The 26357-nt window shown below is 39.4% G+C and overlaps 2 protein-coding genes across 6 annotated transcripts in view; one reads left to right on the top strand and one right to left on the bottom strand.

The window, feature by feature from the left end:
* PLPP1 (phospholipid phosphatase 1) overlaps positions 1-15178 on the top strand; it is a 69252-nt gene extending 54074 nt beyond the window's left edge. For all 5 annotated transcript variants that reach the window (XM_069775983.1, XM_069775982.1, XM_069775981.1 and 2 more), the window contains 2 exons: positions 12271-12447; positions 14725-15178. In XM_069775983.1, coding sequence (XP_069632084.1) covers positions 12271-12447; positions 14725-14850 — 303 coding nt within the window. In that variant the 3' untranslated portion in view covers positions 14851-15178. The remainder of the gene's footprint in view (positions 1-12270; positions 12448-14724) is intronic.
* Positions 15056-26357, bottom strand: part of MTREX (Mtr4 exosome RNA helicase) — a 51465-nt gene continuing 40163 nt past the window's right edge. Inside the window, exons 19-27 of the mRNA XM_069775979.1 lie at positions 26125-26253; positions 24856-24966; positions 24319-24507; positions 23043-23206; positions 21551-21656; positions 20467-20523; positions 19897-20059; positions 15656-15760; positions 15056-15307 (exon numbers count right to left, since the gene is read on the bottom strand). Of these exons, the coding sequence (XP_069632080.1) occupies positions 15255-15307; positions 15656-15760; positions 19897-20059; positions 20467-20523; positions 21551-21656; positions 23043-23206; positions 24319-24507; positions 24856-24966; positions 26125-26253 (1077 nt within the window). The 3' untranslated portion in view covers positions 15056-15254. The remainder of the gene's footprint in view (positions 15308-15655; positions 15761-19896; positions 20060-20466; positions 20524-21550; positions 21657-23042; positions 23207-24318; positions 24508-24855; positions 24967-26124; positions 26254-26357) is intronic.

Here is a 26357-nt window from a genome sequence, read left to right as displayed (position 1 = left end):
CCATAAGCACAAAACAGCAAATTAACTTGAATTTTTAAATTCCTTTTAATTTTATCCTATCTTTTAGGGGCAGGGAGGCAGAGCGAGGAAAGGAAGGGGACAGATCTGTCTGTGGAAGCAAATACTAATGATAAGATCAATTACTAATGCTTCAATTGGAGCCTAAAGCATTTCAGTTCAAATTGTTCTAAGTCAGCTAGGGCAAATTATCTTCACTCCTAGGATAAGCATTGTAACACTGAAAGATTGATTTGGTTGTTCTTCCCCTGGTAATTTGTAACACAGAAGGTATTAAACAACTTTCTGCAATTTTGTTGTTAATGTAGTTGTAAAATTAAGCTCTAGTCCTGGATATAAATTGCTAACATAATACATCCATGCCAGGATCTTCACAGAGCTCAGATTCAATTTGACTTCTCATCCTGATTGCATTCTTAACTTTTTCGCTGTCTCTTGGGAATAGTATAACATCTACAGTGAGTGGACAAGATTATTCAGACTAAACTAAAAACCCTACAACCACATACAGAAAGGGGTGGCTCTTCAGTATGACATAGGACTTTTTAAGCTTTATGTTAAAAAAAGCTTTTTCAGAAGCTCAGTGTTTGGTTTGGATCTAACATTGCAGTTTGTTTATGGCTAAACTGGTTTAGTTCCTTTCCCCTCTCTTACCTGTTTTTATCTAATACAAAGAATTCATAAAAATATTATGTCCTGGGTTTGACTGGAACATAGTGCAACTTCCTGTCAGCTGTTTAAAAAAAAAAAAAAGTGCCGTCACTTGCTCATTGTGACTGGCAGTCTCCAAAATTATATAGGTCCACTTGTGATATGATTCCAAAGCCAAAACCACTATTTCCATAATACAGTGGAGCACATACTGCTATACAGCAACCTAAGACTGATTTGCTCCATTGGGTTCAGCCATACCCTTCTGATCCAACTTCTCTGTGCATGGTTTTGTTGAGCACCGTGAGAGGGTGATACTGCCACCTCTCAGCAGCGCAAACTTAGTGACAAGAAAAAACTTGCTAGGTGTTTGGCAATGTGTGTAGTTCCTAACTTTTGCTGACTGGATTACAGTCATTTGACAGGGATGTGAATCTGTCAGAACTTTTACCTCTGTCACACGTTATGTGTAAGGAGAGTCCTGCTTGCCGCAGCCTGAGGAAATGGTGGTGGTCAGGAGGACTTGTCAGCTGGTACAAACTGAGAAAAAGGAGTTGTTATTTTCAAACCTTGCATCTGTTAATTAAAACCTGTGTATGCCTCTGCTGCCTGCTTCCCTCCCCCGCCCCCCCAAATACAGCTTGGACTCCAGACCTTGTTTGTTTAAAAAAATGCAACCTTTGGCAAGAAAGTCAGGAGTTCTTTATTTTGAAGATACTAACTTCATGTGGGTTGAATAATGCTTTCTGTAGTTGCCTGTGGCGTGGGTTTTTGAATCCATGCAAAGGAGCTTGTGTGGAGAGTTCCTGAACAGGCAGCGATGAACTTTACCTGTCTTGGGGCTTTGTGTATGTGAGCTTCACACTCGGCAGACTTCTGCGTGGGGGAGAGGTGGGACAGTAGAAGTCAAATCCATCCTCTGTATGCCCCTTTGAAATGCTGTAAACCCAGAGCTTGTGTCAGTCCTGGTTCAGCAATGAAATAAAACTTGCTGTGGCTCAGCAAGCTGCTACAGAAACTGTCCTTGTGCTCATTCAGTTCTGTAGTAACTGCAAGACAACATGGCTTTACCTAGCTCCCTTAAACTAGAAGGGTATGAATGTCCTTAACAAATGTCATGTTAAGAGTTAAACAGTAAGTGTTTTGTTGGAGATCAGTTTGTTATTCAGTAAACTTGTCAATGAATAGCCAGAACCCTGGCTGGAGGAGAAGGCATTCTTGAATCTATTCCTGCACCCCAGTTTCTTGTCTGTGGCTGAGCTATTGCCCAGTACAAGTAAGAGGCTTTGTGGTGATCATACTTACACTTTCTTCTGTCCTGTAATAAGATTGTTCATTCAGAAACTGTTGGGAGGCCTTGACAGGGACATCTGAAGAAGGTTAATGATTCCTGTGCAGGATATTTTTACCTTGCTGATTAACACAGCATTACTGCATACCAACCTTTGCATTCAAAGTGGTCTTTTTATTTAAAAAAAAAAAAAGGTAAAAAAAGAGAGAGTACATATATCTTCAAGCAAACAGCTACTGCAGGAAGGTGAGGAAAACTGCTTTCTAACCCTCCCCCTTGACCATGTGGCAAGGCAGAGTGCCGCCACTGGCTCAAAACCAAACCTGCGGCACTTGATAACCTGTTTGTTAACTGAACTCTGATGCTGGCTTCATCTGCTCTTTGCACACTTGCTCCAGCCACGGACTGAGTCATGAGCAGGACAGAATCGTTAACATGTGGCATTACTCATAGGCAGTATTAATCATAACCAGACACTAGCATGCTGGTTTCTGGAGAGACTGGAAGAGTCTGCTATGTGTGCATACTGCAGATAGCATACTCTTAAAATGTTACTTGCAGAACACGTGTGCTCTGTCAGGTTATGCATTTCAAAAATGAGGGAACATTTTGGGGGAACCAAAGGGGAAATGATCTCTGCCACAGACAGCAGGAACACTGCAACCGTGAAATGAGAGATGCTTGAAGTATGTGGCTTAAAGCCACCTTGCAAAATACTAGGCAAAGTAGTGAAATACTTCTGCAGCTTCAGTTACTTAAAGCAGAACTGCTGAAGTACAAACAGGTTAAATTGTGGCTTTTTTCTTTTCTGTGCACTTGCACATGATGGATTAAAAACAAATGTGAGGTGGTTCATCAGCATTTTCAAATGCTTCAGATGCTTTAAACCTTTGGTGACATGAGAAATTCCACAAGTCTCAGTGGGAACTGTGGTATCTGAGTTCTGACTGCATGGCTTTGCTGGAATTGGGAGAAAAAACTGCTATTTTGAACATAATCCTGTGCTGCATGTCCCACCTCATAGTGAGGGCAGTACATGGAAACACCTGACAGCTCAGCCTTTATATTTAATGTGAAGGAAGTTGTTGACAAAAACTGTAACCTGTAGGTGCTGCTGAGTAGGTGTTTTTTTAAAAGTTCATCTCTTAGGGATGTTGTGACTTTAATGTCTTTATATTCTGGGGGCTTCATTACCCTGGAAGCAGGGATTTTATCTAGATGGTCTCTCATTTTCTTCATTCAAGGAGCATATAGAAGAAAATGTGTGGTTTAGTTAAGAATGAAGGAAAGAAGCTGAAAAGCTTAAAATTCTAAGCTGAAAATACACAACTTGAATTTAAAAAGAGCTAAAGAACTATGAAAGAATATCATGCCACATGAACTGTTCAAAATGAATAGTCTAATCAAACACATATCTGGGAATTTGAAGCATTTCTCCTTAATTTTTCTTTTGGTTTATGGGACAGCATTGGAGAGCAGAAGTTTACTTCTGACTTCAGGAATGGAAATACTTGGGCTCATGTATTTCTGGGAGGACACAAATAACCTTTGTTCCCCAGCATTTACAGTTACTTAATACTCTCTTAGGTTCCTTGCAGGACCAGCATTCACCTTCCATGCATGGGTAGTCAAGCCTTTAAAGGTTATCTAAATAGAAGGAATGAGTCAGTGATACCATATCGACTTACATATTTCCATAGTTGATAGCAGCTTCATTAAGCTGGTCCCTGCTTAAAGCCTTTTACGGCAAACTGTAATGAATCTACATTTTGTTACCATGTTTGAATTGTCAGTGTCCTGATGTGCAAAACCTCTACTTGAACTGGTCTCATGTAGCTTGCTGTATGTGACTATCTGGCATTAAAATGGAAGGAAGGGAAGCACCTACTGCAAATCAGTGTGGCCCCTGCCATTCAGAAAGGAGGTTTGCTCATCTGCAGAGTAAAGAGAAGAATGCATTAATTCTGTTTCATAAAGCACTTTAACAAGTTATAGAAGAATGATAATACAATAGAAATGTGTGGGCTTTGAATAACTTTAGGGAACATTAAATAGTTTGTATAATCTACCTATTTAAATAAGCAGTAGTGTATATCACTTACCATTCTTACAGCACAGAGGTCACTGCTGCATTTTTAACTGGATGTTATGTTGCTATGTGGCTGTACAAAAGCCATTTGGTCTAGCTGGACCAGTTTAAGGCCTGGGTTTTCAACCTACTTCCAGGTTAGGCTTATGGCTTCTTCTGGTTTCTAACTCACTGGTATATGGAATGAGTGAAACCACAGAAAAAATCTGCTTGCAGACTGTCAGGCCAGGAAGCTGTGGTGGAGAATGTATTCTGAGGTTCATTTGGCAGGCCTAGGTGAGTCAGCTTGGGTCCAGACAGAGCCTTTATCTCTGGGACGCTTTTTGCCAACAGCTTCATGTGGAAACTAGAGGGAGTTTGACTGCAACAATGTGTGGGAACCCAGTGACCTGATAACAGATGCTGGAGCGAGCCCAAATTGTCTCTGTCATTCCCTCCCCCTGCTGCTCCTTTCCTTTCATGGATAAACAGCTGGCATGATCTCTCCTGTATCAACAAAACCATTTTGTCTTAGCTGAGAGAACGGGAGGGTGAGTGTGGTTGAACACCTCTTCTAGCAATGTACCAGTGACCAAACTAGCACCCCTCCCCTAGAGCGGGAGATGCTGCAGTCAATTGTAAGTTTTTGCTTCAACTTTTTTTTTTTTTTTTTTAAAATATGTCTGAAAGCTATTGTAAATTAAAATGCTACATGCATGCTGTCTTCAGTAGCGAGGATGACCCCACGGCAACTGTTGCTGTTGGCAGAAGTGAGCGCAGCCCTGAGGATCAGGTTGCTGTAATGGAGTCGCTCTTGGCTGTAGCTGGCGTGGGCACTTCCCTGCCTGCACCTAATCTGGAATGAAGAACAGCACTGCAGAAAACCAGCCAAACTCCCTGCTATTCTGGGGACAGCAATGTGTTTGTGTTGCTTAGACTTGGAACAAAAGGGGTTACCGTGGATCTTTGCCCAATGTAACTTGAGTGGCTCTCAAGCTCTCCCATAGTTCATTGGGGAAGAACATCTTGTGTGTCCAAGGTCACAGGGAATTAGACCAGAACGGGAGGGTGACTGGTATTTCAGTGACCTGGGCTGACAGCCTTCTTTTGCAGAGAGATCATAGGCTAAATAAACACAAGTGAAAGCAGGGTTTAGCCTGCTTTTGGTACTCGTGCTCCTAAGTATGCCAATTGAGCTTTGCTCTTGAAATCTTTTACTTTAATTGTTTATGTTGGGATTGGCGGTTGAGTGAAACAGTACCCAAGTAAGAACCTGGGAGCCTTTAACACAGTATTGTAGGTATGTCTGTTTGCATGACAGTGTTTCTTGACCTTCCCAAGTGCTACTGCCTAGAGCTACAGAACAGTCCTTAATGTATTCCCGTCCACTTGAAAGTTCAGGACTACCCAGTCTTCAAAAACGAATGAAAAGACATTTGTTACTGAAAATGTTTTGTTTGGCTGTAGCTGTGGTTAGTACCGAGCATCTTACTTGAAGCAGAGGTGAAAAAATAATGGGTCATGCTGTGAGGCTCAAGTATGGAGATGCTTGTTCTTCTACTTGTATGCACTCCTAGTATTCTTCTAATGTTGGTATTTAGATTTTTTAATAGTAAGTAAACAAAGCAAAACCACTTCTCCATAGTTTGCTTGGGAGTTACGGCTGTCAGTAGTGATGAGATTATTGTGAATTGGCTCCTGTAGGACTGTGAGGTGAAAGCAATACCTTGCAGTGCTTATGTTCTTAGTGAAGGTTTCTATAACTTGGTAGACACAACAGAAAAATAGTTACTCCAAGTAGAAGGAACACATTTAGTTTTTTTTCTCATCAGCAAAGAGCGAAGTGTTAGCATTTGCAATGGAATAAAATGTTATTGTTTATCCGGCTTTATGGTAAAATGATGTCAATAAACAATTATTTCTGCAATGTACAGCCAAGTTGAGGCTCAGGATTAAATATCCAAAAAACATTACTTGTCCAGTGGGAAATGTCTGTACAGAATAGATTGATTGTGCTTTTGATATTGAATTGAGAGTTGGGCAATTGCTAGTAACAGACAGGATTTTTTCCCAATGTGTAGGAGGCAGCACTTGCATATCAGTTGCTTTCTGACAGCAGCATGCAGCTATCTTGAAGAGGCCAGACTAGTACATATTCTGCCTTTTCTCCCTAGTCCAGTCATTTTTTTCACTTAATTCAGCTGTCCAATGGATCAGTTCCCTGTACCAGCTTACTGTAGGGCTACTCAAACATCAGAGCTGGCACAGGGGAGTCAGCAGGAATACATGGCTAGAGTAAAAGGGATAGACCATCCCTTTGAACAGCAGCCCAGCTACACCTCCACCTTCAATTAACTGCAGACCTGTATCCTTTTCCTTTCACTGGAAAGGGAAAAATTAATTCTTTTCTTGTTTTCTGCCCAATCAAAATAAAACTAAAGAACAGATAATACTGCAGATATACCAGGGATCATAAATATGTGTTTGTTAAGAAAAGGAAATCTTATTAAAAAGTCAAACTTCGAAGTCCAAATCCTGTTTTCTTTTCTTTTCTTTTTTTTTTAAAGAACCCCAGCTCATGAGTGACTCATGAATTCTGCTACATCTCTGTAGTGCTTTTATAATAGTTTTGTTTGGATATGAACCTGTTGCATTTAAAATTACATGGGATAGGCATTATCCATATTAACGTCAAGCTTCACATGAAACAAACTGCACGTTGATTTCTGGTTTGCAGGCAGTGTCAGTTGATGCCTAGAGCTCTGTTTTTATTCATAGATACAGTGCTTACAGGTATAAAACAAGGTGTTGCACTTGTATGTAATACTTGCATAAACACAAGACTGTATATGGCAGGTTATTTCAATAATAGCTTTTATACAAACTAGCTTCTATACAAAGGAGTTTCTAAAGTTTCCTGCAACATGCAGAAAGGGAAGAGCTATTTTTCAAACCTCCACAGAAGAAGTAGAAACCTTGGAAGATCTCTGAAGCGGGCTTTTTTCCTCTCCTGTTGCCTAGTCTGAGCAGGGCAGATGTGTCTTGGTCTGTACTGCTGGATTGTTGAGCAGGACTGGAACAGGGAGATGGCAGATCATCCTTCTGTCTAAAAGTTCATTTTCTGTTGCTTTATAGCATTATATCCAGGGTGAATGCCTCAGTTCTTTCATTCTCTTGGAGGATCTTGTCTGAATAACTGCTTGTGTCAAAGATACTCTGGTGCAAACTGTCTTGTAGAAAGAAGTGTGTAGTACTGTGGTTAGGGGAGTCCCCTCTCCTCACAGAAAGGCAATGATGCTTATTTACTGATGGAGTTGGAGGGTGGATAATTACTTTGGCGCTCTGTGCATCTACTCAGCTTCCTAATGGGATGACTTCACAGTCTTAGGAGCAGGGGGGATTGTGTCCTGTAAGGATGTCCTTGGGAAATCCACAGAAATGGAATTTTCCTATCCTACAAATGTGCCTGGATTCTCAGCCTTTATTCCTAACCCCAGGTCTCCTTGAGAATTTTCCCTCGTCTTTTATCACACTAGTTACTCTGAGGCCTTTTTTTTCGGAAGACTTTCAAACGCTGGTGCCTCCTGTGCTTTCCCTTCTTCCTTCCCATCCCTACCTCATTAACAAAACCACTAAAACACAGCACCTTCATATGCCCTCCCTCCACCCCAGAAATCCCAAAGCCAACCACATACATGTGTATACACACTTGAGGTGGCTTACGCATTACTTTTTCAGAGCTTCTTGGTTTGGGAAGAATCCTTATGGTGCATTTCCACAGCACTGATTACTGTTTGTGGCTCTTGAGACTTCTTGGGTCAGCAGACTTGCTTAAAAGTATGAGCTTTTCTAACTGTAGTCAATAATGGATCCAAATACTAATTACAGCTGCAGTAATGACAAGTGCAGGATCTTGTGCCTGTTAAGAGCAAAATAGTAATGCCATAGGGCTTTTTCTTAATCCTCAGACCGACATCCTGAAACCAAAGTTAGACGTGACTAATGGTAAATGCTAAGCTAAGTAAAGTAAACACCATTTACTTGCTCTCTCCCAAAACTTACACTGACTACTATGGTCTCTGGAAGTAGAGCTTATTTAATAAGAAAACTGACTTTCTGCACCTTTGTTTCTTCTCTGGACTTTTACTACTTGTACTCAGACAAATTGAGAAGTGTTCTCATTCCCTGTGTCACAGGGGAGTTTTCTCTCCAGGAAAACCATATTCTCTCTCTCTTTTGCTATTAAGGTCATGATGCTGTGAGTATATTAGGATTGAGAGACAAAAATAAGAGGGAAAATAGGTACATCTCCAAAGGAAGGTGTGCTTTAGGGCAGAACAGGACACCTGTAGGAAATGTGATTACTAGGGCCTTATGATATCAGGAAACATAAAATTCTGTTGAAGAAAATCCGTTTTCAAAAAGTGACAGAACAAATCAATTGGTACAAGTAAAACTTTTCCTGGGTGGGGGGAAAAACCCCCAAAACTTTCTTCCTTTTGACTTCCATTCTTGAAGAAGGACTGCAAGTGCAGGAGGATTTCCCATACCTTAATAGGCAAAACATTTTGCAGTACAAAATTTTTGTGTAATAGGATTTTGGAAAAAAGCTGAGAAAGTATTGAATGAAATGACTAAGTTTTAAGTATTGAAACTAAACATCTGAAATATGACCTCAATTAGTGGAGTGAGTAGGTTTTGGTATATTTAAAAGAATTTTGTGCCCTTCAGGTGGGGATGTGAGATGTTAGCTGTTAGGAAAGTTTCTTGTGAAGCCACATAGTTACACCTCCAAAAGTCTATCTAGGAGATGAAAGTCACTGTACTTTAAAATTAGGTAGGCAGTCATGTATATGTATATTAGTACTGCTTTGGTGGAAGAGCAAATACTTGAAAGCTACGCTAGAAACCTTAAGAGTAGCAAATAATTCTCCAGTTGCGGAGAGAGACCCTTCCATTCATGTCTGTGGCTTCCTGCAAGAAGCCAGGAAGTGGCTAGGAGTTTCTCTTCATTGCTGTGTGTATTTTTAGAAATGAAGTATTAGACCGTAGATTAAGAAGAAACTTGTGTTCAGGATGTGTGTGGTAAAGAGAACATATTTTCATTATAGAGTAAGCATTAGCCAGTAGGGGGAAAAAGTTGGAGATTATTTAATCCCATTACAAGAAAGTTTCTATGAAATTTATTTGTGCACTTTAAAAAGAACGAAAAAACCAAACATGAGAAACAGCAGGATGGAGGAGTGAAGAGAAATAGATCATAGCTGAACGATACTATTGAATGATCGGACAGATGCTCAGAAACAGGATAGCAGGGGAGCTAGCGTGGTCACGTAGCTGTCACTGACAGGAACATGTTGCTACCAGAACAGCTCTGGATGCTCCTCATGAGTTCATAGACTCACCAAATGTATTTCTCAATAACAAGTGAAATGATGGTAAGAGGCATTACAATAGTATGAACCAGATGATGTTTCCTAAAGCTCCTGCTGCTTCTGTAGATTACAAGTTTTACCTGTAAAGCTTATTCCTTTCTAGGAAAGAGAGTTGGGTGGGGAGACAGGCAAGGATTTGCTTCTGTTTCCCTTCTTTAAGTCTGTGCTGTAAATGACTTCAAAGAGGAGCAAAAGAACCTGAGGCATGCTGTGCATTTTGGGAGGGGTTCTGTAAACAGTCTGAAGTCATTGCCCTCTGTTAGTCAACAGGGTCAAAATAGGAGTAAGTGTTAATGCAGCATAACAGCAGGACATCTCTATATTGTGCAAATCATGCTATATAAGGACTAATAATATATAAAGGACCCTTGGACATACTTCTGGTTATCAACCTGGGTTGATACTTACTGGAATTACAAGGGAAAAGCTCCTTCCTCTCTTTGGCTGCTTTATTTTCCTGTGTGATCCTGCTGGCCTTTTTCAGCCCAACCATGTCACCGTTGTTCAAGAGTGAGTCATGGTAGTGGGAAGAATCTTTGTGGGAGAGCATGACTGCCTGAGCCTATTAAAAGCAGTGTCAGTTTGAAGTTACCTGCTTAGAAATAACACAGAATTTGCCATTGCAGCAGCTGGTTAATAAGCAGTTATGCTCAACTGAACAAAAAAAACCCAGTTGTAACCAGAAGGATAGCTGCTACTTCTGAAACGAAATACAGCAGTGATTAGTCACACTGCCACTTATCTGTGGCATGATTTCTCACCCTTCTCGCACCTAGTTTTAGAACAATATAAATCCGTCTGCTGGTAGAAGGTGCAAGAACGGCTTTGGGCAGTTCCTGTACAGCTGCTGGAGTTGGTGAAGATGCACCCAGAACTGATGAAGCCTGTAGCCAACTGCATGTGTTCTGCAGGTCATAAAGCAGCTCCAGATCTTCTTTATGACTGGAGATGACTCTTTTAGTATGGAAATTAAGTCTTCATGTAGATACTAAATCCAAGTTTCTTTTTTTGATGCTTTGTCAAGCAGAAAGAAGACCAGAATACAGGCTGTGTAAACGAGATTCAAAGACTATTTTACTGGTCATTCAGTGTCGTGGGCTGGCATCTTTCCAAGTTTGCTTTTTGCCTCATTTTCTTCCTCTGTTAAGTAAACCTGGTTTCCCACCTATCTGCAGCTGCATAACCCTTTTTCTTTCTAATGTGACTACACATCTGTGCCAACTGTCAGAAATGCTTACATGGAAAAAACTTTATTACAGCAAGGTATTTTTAGCTGCTGTAAGAAGAGTTTAGTGGGAATAGGAAGAAGAAAGAACAGCCAGTATCAAATCATCAGCCAGCTCTTTTTAGGCTACCAGCATGTGTTCCTTGGACCCACCTCTGCTCCATTTGGCACTGAGGTAGTATTCTGATCTACTGTTGGTAAATCCAGAAGCAGTATTAATATAAGACCATTAGAACACCTTTTGTTAAAAAACCTGTGTGACAGCTAATTTTTTAAGTGGCTAAACAGTATTTTCCCTAGTGGTGAAATTAAGGTCCCCAGCCAGTTCAGGCTTAGCTGTAGCTTCTTCAGAGTCCAGTGTCATCCTGACCTTGCTATTAAAGAACACTGGTTATGGATAGCGTTGATCTTTTTGATGCTCCATTTACAGTTGAAAAACTCAGCATGCCAAAACTATGATGCAAGTTACGCAGAGAAACCAACCAAACATTCCCTAAATGTTTAACTTCGGAAAGTATCACCTTTGCATCTACAGTGCATGCTCTATGGCTGTATTTACATTGTAAATATAATGCTTCTAAAAGGTAGCCATGGCTTTTGAAGTTGGCCATGGAGGGATTTAACAGAAGTTTAGTGTGCTGTCTTGGTGCTTGAAGCCTGTGTTTTAGTTAGCTTCTATGATTTCGCAAGACTGTCAATTAAGGTTTTGTACTTGACCTGAAGTTCCTAGATGGTACTGAAAAGATGTACTTGAAATGTTAAATATAACTTCCAACTGTATTGTTCTTCTCCATAAATACGGTAACTATGGTGCCTTTTTTGGGGACTGGATCAAGTTCCAGAATAAATTCAATGTTTACAGGGTGGATTTGAGAAGCTCCTCTTAAAGCTGAAATGTCTCTGTCCCAGACAGCCCAGAGAAGGAGATAAAAGCAGGGTCTTAGATTAGATGGGAAAGTAATAGAGTTAAATACTGTGAATTTGAGATAACTCATCAAAAGCATACATATACACAACATAAATAGAGCTGAGGGGAGAGAAAAAGCATGAACTGCACATACCCACTTGCTTACCAGAGTGGTAACATCGTTAACATGCAGCTAAAAAGGACTAGGAACAGCTGGAACTCAATGAAATACACCAGTGACAGCTGAGGAATGCGATCCTACATGTTATCAATCATTTATCAAGTTAGTTCTGATGCCTCATTACAGCTGGAATATTATGCCAGAAGTTGGTAAGACTAAAGGTGACTGGAATTGAGAATAAAGTTAAATACTTGTCAGTTCTATGTATAGTATATGTAAACTTTCTAAAGCTGTTTATGGTCTCCCTGCTCAGACCAAGATGGGGCTCCCTGTATTTGGAGGACTAAATCTGGATGGTTGCCAGCTATTTTTTTTGTGAAAGACTTACCTGTAGTTAATGCAGGAGTAAAATACTGGTTTGACTTCCACTGGATTCTTATCATGTCTCTGAACATGAATTTCAACTCAACTCTTTGAACAGACCCAAAACAATTTTACGTGATTACTGCTTCTGTATTTACTGCATTTTATAACAACTTTTCTTTTCCTTTTAGCTTTACCTTCAAGCCAGAATGAAAGGAGACTGGGCAAGACTTGTACGTCCTACTCTACAATTTGGTCTTATTGCTGCATCTATCTATGTGGGTCTCTCGCGTGTTTCTGATTACAAGCATCATTGGAGTGATGTTTTAACAGGACTCATTCAGGGAGCAGTGGTAGCTGTGCTCATTGTAAGTAATTCCTGAGGGGTGTGTATGTGTGTGTAAATGCTTTTTTTTTAAACAGCACCTTAGAATTGCAGGCTGTGTTCAGAGGAAAGCAGACCTGTCTTCTAATGCTTTGAAAATTGCTGGAGAGGGGATACAACTCCTTGAACTGGGTGTAGCAGTAGTACTTCGGGGATTGAGGCAGACTCTGGGCCAATGATGAGATAAGTGGCCATTTTAGCTGTTAGATGACATATGAAATTGTCCCTGCCCAACAGCTTTTCAAATAACACAAACAGTCAACTGCAAAACTGTGTGGGCCTCTCTATAACCATACCTTTTGTTGCTTCTAGCCAAATTCTAAATCTCAAGTACAATAGCAAAGGAGAACTGTGTACAAGGTAAGCAGAGAAAAAAAAAAAAAGGGCCTTTAAGGATAAGGGCAACAAGAGCAAAGTATTTGCCTCTTCTCTGCCAGCTTATACAGCCTGCTTTTTTCAGTCTGATGGGAAACTAAAATCCTTCACCATTTCTTGTGTGCATTTTGAATGCTAAAAGGGTGTTCACAACATCTAGCATGTGAAGCTTAGCTGTACTGATCAGGGAAAAGCTATCCCAAGGAACAGAGAATTGGCTAAACTTGGAGCTGCAGGCCCAGTTGACTTAGCAGCAGCAGTTGTGCTGGCTGTCACCAGAGTGCCATGGTTGAGTCATCCATGGGAATGGACAGATCAGAGAGACTTCTGGTTCAGAGACATGAGCGAATTGAGGTCATACTGAAGAATTCAGTTACCAAGAACTGAGGCACACCAGGAAGAACCACCTCCAAGATAAATGTTTTCTCACTTTAAAGTTGGAAGGGTATGGTTCATTTCAAGACAAAGCTTTGTTTACTTGTTGCAGTCAATCATCAAAACAAATGCTGGAGCAGCTCTGGGAAACCCTACATACTGCATTAGCTGTTATCAGATGGCTGCATGATGACTAAAACATCATCGTACCCCTGATTTTTGTACAATCTCAGTTTCTAAGAAAAGGAATGCAGGGAATAAGAAACATCAGGGATTGAAGAGCTGAGGGGACTTTTGTTAGGAAAACAAGTTTAGTGAAGGGTGTTGCATGACTGAGAGGATATCTTAGAGATGCTTGGTAATAACAAGTAGAAGGTGGCATTACAGTGGACAGAGTTGAAAGGTGAGGAAATTATTTTTTAAAATAAAACCCCCCAAACAAAACGCTTATTTGAAAGAACTGAAGAGTTCTGAAAGCTGAGGTAAGAGCATGCTGGGGCAGCAACTGCAAATAGAGCACTAAATTGAGTTGAATGGATTCAGCATTAAGTGGAAGCTGAAACTCATCTGGTATGCTGCTGAAGCAACATGCTGGGTCATCAGCCAGCCCTCAGTGTGGAAGATGGTTTGTTTCCTCCACTGCCCTAAACTGTGTTCTGCAGTTCTCACATTTGCTGTGGGAGGGGAGGAGGTGACATAGAAAGGGAAGGGATCATGAGAGAAGGCTTCTCACTTACTGCACTTCATGCAGCACTGTACCCAGCACGTCTACTAGTATGACCTGGTGAAGTGGGCAGTGAGAAGAGAGCAAGCTGCAGAACTGGATCAAGGCACCTGTCAGTAGCTGTGAAGGAAGTGAAGTCGTATGTTCAAAGGAATGCAGGAAAGGATAATGTAGGCAGAGTTGGTCTTACAGCTGCTGGAGCTGTGGGTGAGACACGTGTATGGGGGAGGGAGCTACTGTGAACCTTGCCAAGGAAAGCAATCCAAGCTTGTTTTAACCAGCTTTTAAAGAAATGCAAGTGAGCATAATACTCCAGAGAGTAATAGTTACTAACTATGGAACCCTCTTCCTCAGGTAAAGCACAAGCTCTCCTGTCCTGTTCTAAATAAAGTACAGAGTAAATTTATCCATACATGTGATGTGGGCCCTCAGCAAGCATATCTGCATATTCTGCTCCTTCATTTAGAGTTGTTTGAACTAAGGCTATTGTAATGAAGCAGTGCCTGACAAGGCACTTAGAGCAGTTAATTAGCACAGAAGCCTTGAATTTGGCTTAAACCAGCAGTGGCTATGTGGTCAATGGGGGGGGGGGGGTAATAGCTGCAGAAAAAGCTATTGCAAGAACAGGTGCCAGAATTTTACGAGAGACTTCCTAGCAATTTTCTCATGTTTTAATCTATTTAAACTTACTAGTTTTGATCACAGAATTTACCTTTTGCAAAAGCATTTACCCATTGTTTCAAAGACTTAGAAGTGCAGGAGCTTAACACTGATTTGTTCACTTAGGTTGTGTATGTGTCTGACTTCTTCAAAGTGAGAGGATGTACATTTCAACCAAAAGAAGACTCCCATACAACCCTACATGAGACTCCAACAAATGGAAATCACTTTGGCAGCAATCATCAACCATGAAGAACAACCCACCTCACCTGTCTTGCTCTCTGAAAGGAAAACAATTTCACAAGTCTAACTATGTAATATAAGTAAATGCCTTTAAGGGACTGCTGCTGCTCTCAGATGCTCACTTTACCTGTATATAGTAACATCTGCCACAGTTATTGTATATCTAAAATTTAAATTTCTGTTGGTTCAAGCTCTTGCTTAAAAGAAAAAGCTATTCAAATTGTAAATTTTTATTGAAAACATGGTAACAGTTATATTACGTACACTGCTGTTTGTACATGCCTTGTTGAAACAACTGTGGTTTAAATACACACCATTAAAAGAAATAATGACTTGAGCTGGAAGTAGCATGTGAAGCTGATGAACTTGTTCCGTAATGTGAATCTAGTACTGTTTTTAGAAGATACTTTCTGTTACAGGTAAAGGCTTGCAGCAAACACAATATCTCTCTTGATTTTTGTAATCCCTGTTAAAAAGGAAAACAGTATTAATATCCAGCAGTCATAACTGACACTATCACCATTTTAAGTACAGTTACAGGCACATAATACTTTGCAGTAATAGAAGTCATTGTACATCCATTTTCACTCACTAACTGGGTTAAACTCTCCATATGCATTAAAACACTACCTGTTTAAGTCAAACTTTATAACAGAGATGTTATGTGGAAACAGAGCAATGATGCTGTTTACCATGAAGTCAATACCAGAAGCTTGTATTACCAAATATTCCCCTACCTGTCACACCCACCCCCCAGTTTCTTTTCATGTGCTTTATAGAATTACTTCTTGTACCATGGAAGTGGAATACATACCCTCTGCAAACTTATTTTCCAACTCTGTGTTTCCAATGGCTTTTGCAGCCTGGCACATCTGCCGAAGCAATTCTTCTAGCCTTCTCATGCACCGAATTATGCTCCCTGGATAAAAAGAGTGAGGGAAAACTTTGTATCCCCTGCCACATGGTATCACTGAATAATTCAGTTGCTTGAGCCCACTTTGGACCAAAGCAATAGTTCCTTCTCCAACCATGTTCAATTTACCTAAAGCCAATGGTAAGAACAGCCATAGGCCTTAAGCTTCATTTCTGTTTAACAGTACATTTCTCCATCAGTCATTTCCTTGAAGCTATCTCCAAATGCTTGTCCTGTTCTTGTCTTGTTCTACTATCTCACAACCTCTAACTAATACCTAGTCAGAGGACTTTCTGGGCTGTTCAGTAATTCATAGTGGATATTTCTTTCAAGTACTTTAAGACTTCCTTCAAAAAACATACAGGTTTGGGGGATTCACAAGTTTGCTGCTTCAAGAACTACCACACATGGATTGGGGGGGGGTGGGGGGGGGGGCTTTTTATTTTTATTTTTTGATAGCCCATCTTAGTATTCCAGTGCTGGTCAAGAGTCTGTGGACCACTAGACCACTCAATTGCATGCTTATAGTAATCCATACAAGCTCAGTCTTGACATAGCTCCTACACTGCAACTATTAATACCCACTGTAGTTTGTTACACATTAATCTCCTTTAACTTACTTCTCAGGTCAGCCCAAGTCACCGTAACAAGTTTCACAAAATTATCCTAATGCTTATGTTCTAGCAGCATGCAGACTGTGCTGTTTCATCATTTCCTCCAGCACCATCTCACACCTACAGTCAAAATTATTACATGCAAAATAACTGTAATAGGGTATATATGAGGTAAGTGGATTGAGAGCAGCCCTGCAGAGAAGGACTTGGGGCTACCAGTGGATGAAAAGCTGGACGTGAGCCGGCAATGTGCACTTGCAGCCCAGAAAACCAGCTGTGTCCTGGGCTGCATCAAAAGTGTGGCCAGCAGGTCGAGGAAGGTGATTCTGCCCCTCTACTCTGCTCTCTTGAGACCCCACCTGCAGTACTGTGTCCAGTTCTGGGGCCCCCAACATAAGGAAGAGATGGACCTGCTCAAGTGGGTCCAGAGGAGGGCCACAAAAATGATCCAAGGGCTGAAATACCTATGAGGACAGGCTGAAAGAGTCAGGGTTGTTCAGCGTGGAGAAGACAAGGCTCCAAGGAGACCTTATTGCAGCCTTTCAATACTTAAAGGGGGCTTATAAGAAAGATGGGGACAGACTTTTTAGTAGGGCCTGTAGCAATAGGATAAGGGGTAATGGTTTTAAACTGAAAGAGGGTAGATTCAGACTAGATAGAAGGAAGAGGTTTTTTTGTGATGAGGGTGTTGAAACACTGGAACAGGTTGGCCAGAGAGGCAGTAGATGCCCCATCCCTGGAAACATTCAAGGTCAGTTTGGACGGGGCTCTGAGCAACCTGATCTAGATGAAGATGTCCCTGCTCATTGAAGGGGGGTTGGACTAACTAGATGGCCTTTCAATGAAATACTACCTCTAGACAAGGCATAATAGGTGGAGAAAAACTGTCTATATGAGAACATTGTACAAAGCTGTTGGGAAAGTGAGAAGAAAAGTAAAATAACACTTCTCTTCTTAAAAACATTCAGTAGGCCATGTCAGTTTCTACAGTAAGAATAGTTTTTGTGTCTGAAAAACCTATTGCAAGGACTTGAGGTCAAAAAACCCATGTGCAGTCTATTGGACACAAAGCCAAAGCAAGTGAACCGCAGGCAGCTCCTCCAAGCATGGCCATGCTGTGCTGTGGCAGGCCCCAGCTCAGCTCTCAAAGATCCTGCTTGTCTCCATTTACAAGATCAACTCTGACAACTGATCCAGGGAGTACTCATTTACAGGCACCACAGCTCGGGTTGTTGCAGACATTCATTTCTTGTGCATGAAAAAAAAATGCATTTTTCAAATAAATGAATAAATTTTGTCTATACTTCCACAAAACAAAACAGTTGATGTGCAGTTGATTAATAGGATACTTGGCTCAGTTTACCATTCTTCCCTACAGCTTTAAAAAGCTTCTCTAATTCCTGTTTCTTCCCAACACACACATTTCAGCTTAATGACAACTCATTTTCATTAGCCAATCAACACTGCTCCAATCTGTGGCAAACACGCTTGCTCTTGGAGGACTCTGGCTTATGCAGCAACCTGAAAAGGCAGCCATTTACTTACCACAACTATGAGCTTTCACACTACTCATAACTGCACCCAAAAGGGATTTCAGACACTTGACCATCAATAGTAATAATAAAATAGCATCTGTCTTTAGGCTTGTGAGAGTAGAAGCATGCCATCAACTCAAGATTTCTGTCTAGAAAAGTTTCATGAAGAGGACAGTCTTTCAGAAAGCACTTTTAATAACTCTGGGGGGTGGGGTGGTGATGAAAATCTGGTTTAAAAGAAGTGGTAGCTTCCAATGCACACCCTAATGGCTGGACAATTTTCTGCCTCCTTACTAAAACTGGTGCACAACAGTGAAGCTGGGACTCCCTGTAACAGCAGCAACTCATTGCTAATTCCGCATTGCCCAAAAGGCAAATACGAAAAGTATACCTCCTTTTAGAGCTTTAATAAGCCATCGTGCTGTACCTCATGGTAACAACCTCTATCAAAATTAAGACGGGAAGCACTAATACCTAAAATGAAAATTTGTACTTAAGATCAAAATAAGGACACTGTGGTTTGTGTTTTGTTGTTTGGTTTGGGGTTTTTTTGTATTCTGGTTTTTAATTTCTTTGAAATCACTACAGCGACTTGGCTAACCAGGGCAAACTCCCCTGGGATTTAGCAACACCACACTGCAATTAAGGTAAGCGTACTGACAGTATACGTCTGAAGTGCTTTCCTTCCTTCTGGGCAATGCACAGAAAACCAGCCTATTAAAAGTTAAGGGAAGAATTATGTGTCAACCCCTGCCACAAGAGATGATAAACTTCTAAAAATAGGTCCAGAAGATCTAATTTTGAGGGAGCTAGCTAGGACTAGTCCTAGGACTAGGACAAAGCTGACCAACTGGCCTTAGCCCAAATATGGTAAATGGAAAACATTACTGCCCTGTGTATTCTGAACAGTCAAGTGCCAACATAAAAACGTAAGCCAGCTACTGCTACTCCTTTTGTGTTCCCCTTACTCAGGGTGCCTCTACAGCAGATGTAAGGGCCAGACATTCATTACAATAGAAGGAATCTGCTGAATGCAGAATCAAAGACTGCCAGGATTCCTGTTGCTCGCAGCAATCTGCTTTAGAAAGTTCCTGGGTCTATGCATTGGATTAGAAAAGCGCATTAATTCCTTTAAGGGCTCTCATTTGCGACTGTGTACATACAAACAAAGAAATAGCATTTGAGAGAGGCAAGACAGTGGTGACAGTTAACTTCAAAATGGATTTTCAAATATCAGTCATTACACACAGACTTGTAAGACTGGTGCACCCATCCTACTGTTCTTCAAAACTTTCAAAATAGCTGTTAAAAGATGAAATTAGGTTTTTCATTCTGGTTTGACCTTTAGGTGGATGGTTTGTCTTTTTACAAACTATCTGGGCTTTAAGTCATCCTACTTTTAAAATAACAAAAACTAAGTATCCTTCCTCAAGATGCAGTTTCTAGTTCTCCAGTTTTAGGAACCAAATTAACCCAGGTGACATGTTACATCTAGGCTTTTCAAATATCTGCACTGCACTGCTGTGATGAGCCATCCAAAACAGAGACTTGGTTATCACCTCCCACTTCTGTCACCAGTCAGCAGGAGGAACCTTCAAGTTACCAAGTAAATAAAACACTTAACTGTAATGAGGACAAGCACAGGAGCTGTACTTCTTAATGGCTAACATTTGGAACATGGTATTTTTCCCTTTAGCTAGCAACGGTAAGCATTACCTTGTGTTGCAAAACTTCAGATTTCTGAGTTTTATAGAAAGTTTTTAAAATGTAGAGATGTCCATTTTAAAAGGTCTTCTATAGATTCTAAATTATCAGCAGTGTAACTATAAAACATAGTAAATTATTTTTTTCCCCGCTTAGTTTCAGCTGTGCAGATACTTGAATACATCAGAGTTAATAAATCTTGTGATCTCTTAAAAGGTTATTCAGAATTACCATTCCATGTTATGGAATTACCATCTCGCACCTCCTAAAGAAGAACTCATTAACATACCTTCAAAGACATCAGTCATTTTGCAGATGTGAGCAAAGTTAGCTCCATTTGCCCATGTATACACAACATCCATCAGGTTGGGTCTGAAAGAATTTAAGTAATTTTCTTCATCAATTTCCAGTTTTGCTTCTGCTGACACCTTGGCAATTCTTTTTGCACACTCCTTTAAAATAAAATATTTTAAATTTATAGTATGCTTAAATGGATAAAGTGTTTAACCGATAGAAAGGTTTGAATATTATTAGGTACTGCATACTGGATGAGGTTTCCTTTTTAGTGTGAAATTACTCAGAATCAGAAGGTAAACCACTGTTTATATTAAGTCTGCCTGCACTAACAACTTAAGAGTGTAGTAAGCAAGCTTATAAAAGTCTTTAAAGGCATGTTCTAAATTAGCATAAAGATTTCTTGCAAACAAGATAACCCATTATTACACACTGCAAAACCACATGCAGTGCCAGCCAAATTCACTGATGATCCAAAATCAAGTCTTCACTGTGCACTTACTCTATTTGTCTCATACACTACTCAGCATTAACCCCAAACTCAGATTTCTAATGGACAGATTACCTGCATTTGCCGAAGTGGTCCTGCCAACTGCTCTGTCAATTTTGGCATTTCACTGGACTGAAAAACAAGACAATAAATAAGCTCATGCACTCCCATACACTTGCTCTACACCAAATTAAATGCAAAAATAGAAGTTCAATGTGTGCTAGTGACATCCTACATTATTCCAATGACTTCTCAAACCTGTTATCAAACACTGAAATGTACTGAATTCCCCAAGTACTTGTTCCTCAAACTAAATCAGAAAATGAAATGTTTCAGTACAGTATGCCAACAGTATGAAAAAAAAGCACCTACTTTCTGAGTACTTCCAAAATTCCCTCTATTTAGCTGTTCCATAGTTTTGAACTGCCAAAATGCTGATCATTTACTACTTTCAGTGTTACAAGCTTTTCTTTAAGAATACTAAATGTAAATGCTTTTAATACTTAAACATCAGTGGTTATGTATGAAAATATGGCTATTCAAATACAGCAGTATTTTTACGTCCTACCTGTTAAGACCCAGGTACTATTGTTGAGTGAACCACAATATTCTAACTAACAGTGGGTTACCTTGGCATCCCGTCTACTAACAGAAGTAATTCATTAGCATCTGCTGCTAATGTGCCTTCCGCATTTAGAATCAACCTGAGTGATACATCTTGCTAGTTACCTGCAGTAATATTTCATACATAAAATGTATGTGTAGGAGTGTAGGAGCAGATATTTTTAAGCGTCTTTTTTTAAATAATCATTCTACATTTTAAATTATAAGGATATGTGTGTATACATACATAAACACAAGCATATATGCTGAGAATCTATTAATATTGCTTCGCTGCATGAAAAGGAAACAGTTGTAGATTCATTACAAGGACTGCAATTTTACACAACCTTTGGCACGTCACTCATGAGGAAAGACATTTCAGCACTGAAGCTGTAACGCTTTTGGTAAGTTCAATGGGAGTTCATGTCAAACACCTTAGGAAAGCATAAATGTGCAATGGCTCGTACTGTTATGACCAATTTCTGGAAATAAATTATAAACAATACTGTTGGTAGACAGGAATGTCTAGAATTCATGAATTGAAGAAGTAACTCACGTTCTCTTGAAATACGAAACAGCTTAGTAGTGCAGTTGCCTGTTCTGCAGATAAGTCATTGAAGAGACCATTGAACATCATTTCTGTCAAGAGTAGTTCATCAGCACTAAAATAAAGAGAAAGAGAAGGAAGCTTAGGAAGAAGACTTACTGAAATATACTTTTTAAATGAAGTACTATTAATCTGTTTTGTGAAGCAACTGGATATAGATAAGAGACAACAGCTTCTTAGTTTTTCTTACAGGAACACCAAATACTAATATATAAGCTTTTAAAGGGGGATGCTAATTAGTAAGAGAGTGAGAAAGTATTTTACAGAAACTAAAAGCTCTTACAGAACTACAAAGAATCTCTCCTGATAGTTCATAAAAGTTAGTGTTAACTGTTGCTTTATTCAGTTTTTATCAGACAGGACATCAAGAGATTGAAAAGAACCAGAAAGTTAGACAACTTATGAAAAGGACTAAAATTCATACTGCTGCTGCTCAAAAAAGACTCAATCGGATATTTCCAAGATACTGAAAAAAGGAACAAACTTGCTTCAATTTACTGGTAGAATAAAGACTTAATCATGAATTATAAAAGGAAGTGCATGATGTGGATAGAAAATCCAAACATACTATCTGGATAAAATATCGAATTGTTGATAGGAATATACCTTTATTTTTGGAGTTTATCAGACAAATGCACAGGATGGGGAAAAAAAAGTAGATTTTTTTACAAAGAAAAGTGTAAGTCATCAGCAAACAATTCCTGAAAGTCAGGACGTTGATAAAACCCTGAATTTGCTATCGAATTTTGCAGGGAAAAGTTATTAGATATCAAACAAATATAGATAGCATCTTTCAAACAATCTGTAAGGCAAGGAGTACAGCAGTCACTGTAACTTTTAAAAATACACAATTCTACCAAAACATGAGTTACACTCTGAAGTATTAAAGTCTGATTCATGAGTTTCTGTGGAATCTTTACAATATGTTTCAATATATATGTACCTGCTAAATGTATTACAGTAAAATGCATCACTTCCATAGATTTGTTCTAACAGCCCTATGGAAGCAATTAAGCTGTATTCCAAACTTGTCAGCAACTTAGTAATTACTGACAATCACCGTTACACCCTTGTTTGTGAGTGACTCTGTAGTAAGAGTCCTGGGAAATGGAACCATAGAAACTGAGACCATCCTCTCATGTAATGTACAATATTCAATGAAAACACACACTATTGCCTAAGCTACGTGAGAAAATAGCCATTGTTTTGGCATTTTCATGTCCACGTTTTAGTTTTAAAATCTATTGTATTTTGTCCTTAAGTTGCTGTCTTTACTGCTTCCATCAGTATATTCCCTTTATGACACAGATCACATGGTCTCTGAAGAACCTTTCTTCTAATGGTCTCAGAACTTTAAAATACAAACATGACATACTAATTTCAGCGAGGACAGTAAGGTGTGTATTCATGACAATAATCACTTTGCACAGAAACCAATTACCTGCTGATTTCACAAGCGACCCGTCCTTTCATCTCAATAACGTCTGAAGACGTGGCAAACCCCAGTCTTCTCAAAACACGCTTGCGGCATTTGAGTTCATCCATTTGTAAGACAGTTCTGGCTTTTTTCAGTTCTCGCTTTGCTGCTTTAATATCCATAGCAATCTGGGGGGGGGGGTCAGAAGGAGAGAAATTACATATTGCTGGTTTAACAGATGCACCTGTTTTAAAGACATTGTTTAATTACATAAAGGCCTCAGAATGATGGTATATGGACATACTAGTTGATACTGACTCTACTAAAAGGAAGGTTTAAAACAAAAAATCAGCTCCGTTTACCCATAGGAAACTCTGGCAAGTTTGGGAAGTTAAGCTATTTTCCCACAGCAGGAGAAAAAACCCAACCAGCCCATGCCAAAAAACCACAGAGGAAATCTTTGGTTAAGAAATTAGCATCTTCTGAGATCTGTAGTTAAGTCTCAGCTAACCAAATATTCAATCAGATGTAACAAAAAGGCATTATTCCTGCTATTAGAGCTCCTCCAGTGTCTTGCAGTTTATCACAGTCACTATCAACATCCTGACAGCACGGTGTACAGTGCAGACACCCTCACAGCAGTCTGCTTGATCCATAAGGTCTTACCACATGCAACTCTGTGCTGCCCATACCAGAACTACCTCACTTCTGTGAAGCGATTCCTGGAGAACCTGCTTTCTGGAGCAGCACAGAAACACAAGAGCTGGTTTTGTGTGCAAGCAGTTTCAGTCTAGCAGGGTACAACTCTATACAAAATAACTCAGTGTACTGCTTCCAGGCTGGGAGTCAGCTCAGGAAGCAGCAGCACAATGATTTGTGTGGTACACTCCCCAGCTAATAAGCCCCATCAATTCAATTCAGGTCTGCACAAGCATATTAAAAATGATCAGTTTCAATTATCTGTGAAGACTTTACCTACACTGTATTGTGCTACGCCTATTCAGTGAAAAAGACTCTAGTGGCACCTCTGTAAACTTCTAATCCCTGATGACTTTTTCTGAAGGGTTTTCTATTCAGATGTACTTCCCATCTGTATCAATCAAAGGCATACCACTGACTCAGCCACTTTGTCAGTGAGATTCAATAATTTTACTGTATTTAAAAAGGATTATTTGGGCTTATTAACTTAAAAAGGATTATTTGTGCTTTGCAAATAAAAAGAAAAGCAAGTAAGAAAGGGACTTTTACTGTCTCTCTCTTCAGCTAAATATAGATACAGTGTTTTGTTTTGTATTTTTACCTGTGCTTTTTTTTCACAAAGTTTGTATACAGTTTCCAAGTTGGGATCATTGTGAAGAGGATGTGAATACATCCTATGCTCAAATGCCTCTACTTTTTGGATTACTTTTTTCAGTCCTTGATCTTTGATGCCCATGTCATCAATAGGGTCTAGTAATGGTACTCCATCAGGAAATCGCTTCTGTACTTCCTAAAAGGAAAAAAAAAATTAATTTTTTTTTTTTGGTGGGGGGTGTGTGTAAGATTAGTAATAGTAAAATAAACTATACTTCTACAAATCAGCTGGCACAAATATAGGGACACAGAAGGCAGTAGTCTAAGTTTGTTATGTGATGTTTCAACAGTTTTCAAAAACAATTTAAAATGACTGTTGACAAGGAGAAACAATTGACATTCATTGTGGCTTCCAAGCCCTTTTAAGAATAAGGCTGAAGATGTGACACCAGCTTTAGAGAAATTTCTTTAGAACAAGTTGTCTTGGGTTCAAGGGTACCTCACTAATCAGTGCAGAGAGCTTACACAGCCTCATGGAACTTACCTGTATAGATTTTAACACACTTTGCCTGTTGTCAATAGGCCTCAGGTCTTTCGGTATGTAAAGTCGGACACTGCTGATAGCTGAGAGGAGATGTACCAAAACAGGAACAACCTATCAAAGACAGTACAATAGCTGATAAATCAATAAAAAGTATATTTATTATTACTGTTCCATAGCAAAACTTTACAGAGGAAAAGGAAAACTGAGTCCACAAGGACACAGCAGTGAGTAAAGGAATATCAGGAAGCAGGAAAATGTGGGTAATGAGCTGAATTATTAATAAAGAAGAAAAGGAAGTTTGCCCAAATGGGGAAATTCTGTATTCAGTTAAGTCTGGAGAGAGGCTACAAGTGGAAATTTTTTTTTTTCCCCCAGTTTTTCCATTACCTTGCCTCTTATCTACCAGAATACCTCTTATGATCCAAACCAGAGAACTTATTGTCATATACTTAACTAGGAATGCTAATAATAGAGAACATCAAACCAGCAAATACTTATTCATACCTATCAAACCATGAAGACACCATGAAGAATCAATCCTGTATCTCAAGCTTTAAATGGACTTCGTGAAAAAAACATGCAGACAAATTAAACAACTGACTCTCATCTGGAAATTTTAATTGTTTGTCTTGATATAGGGTTTCAAATTGAAAATTTTAAATAATGCAAATGCTTTCACTAAAAATTTAAATTTAATTTTGGAATAAGATAGCCTTGCAAAGCTGAAGGGGTCTGAAAAAGATAAAGAAATAAAAAAAGAAACCTGTTCCCAGAGACAGAAGATAATGCTAAGAAAAGTATCTGCCAAACAGCATTGCTAAAATTTACTACTCATGGATTATAAAAATTCTAACTAAATTCTCAAATCTAGAAGAACAAATGCACATCACCCACAAAATCCTGCACAATTATCCAAGAAAAAAACAGCTTATAGACACTTGTTTATCTGCAGATTTTATCACATATGTAGGTCATTTTTATAACTTCGTTTATATTACTGCTGTTGTCTTTCACCTACTGATTTGAAATATAGAACACAACAGTAACTAAGTTTCAAAGCACTTCTTATATGGTAACAAATTTTGTTCACACTTCAAAGTTTCCTTTTCAGTGAAATCAGCAACTTTTTAAGAAAGCAGAGTTAGGTGTACAGCTCCTTTCTCTTCCTTAATGCATCAATCCCTCTTTTACCACAGTTTGAAAATGCTTTGGAAATAGAATCTTTAAGAACATTTATAAGAAACTATTGAGAATAAATGTGTAACAAACCTGCATCTCGCCTTTCTCATCAGGTCTGGCTGGCTTTGCAGCCTCAGTAGCAGCATTTTTCAAACTCTCTTTGCTGCAGTGCAGTAGCACTTCAACTACATATAATGGGTCCAATTCACCAGAATTTGGCTGTTGAGGGCACAGAAAAAACAGGTCCATAACAGTTATTTTAAAATACCAGCAAGAAAGGAAGGAAAAAGCATTTTACTCAATATTAAAGGTATGAAATGAGC

Source organism: Haliaeetus albicilla, chromosome Z, assembly GCF_947461875.1.
Source record: "Haliaeetus albicilla chromosome Z, bHalAlb1.1, whole genome shotgun sequence".
NCBI lineage: Eukaryota > Metazoa > Chordata > Aves > Accipitriformes > Accipitridae > Haliaeetus > Haliaeetus albicilla.
Note: the sequence above shows the minus strand (reverse complement) of the source record. Positions and strands in the feature narration are given on the sequence as shown.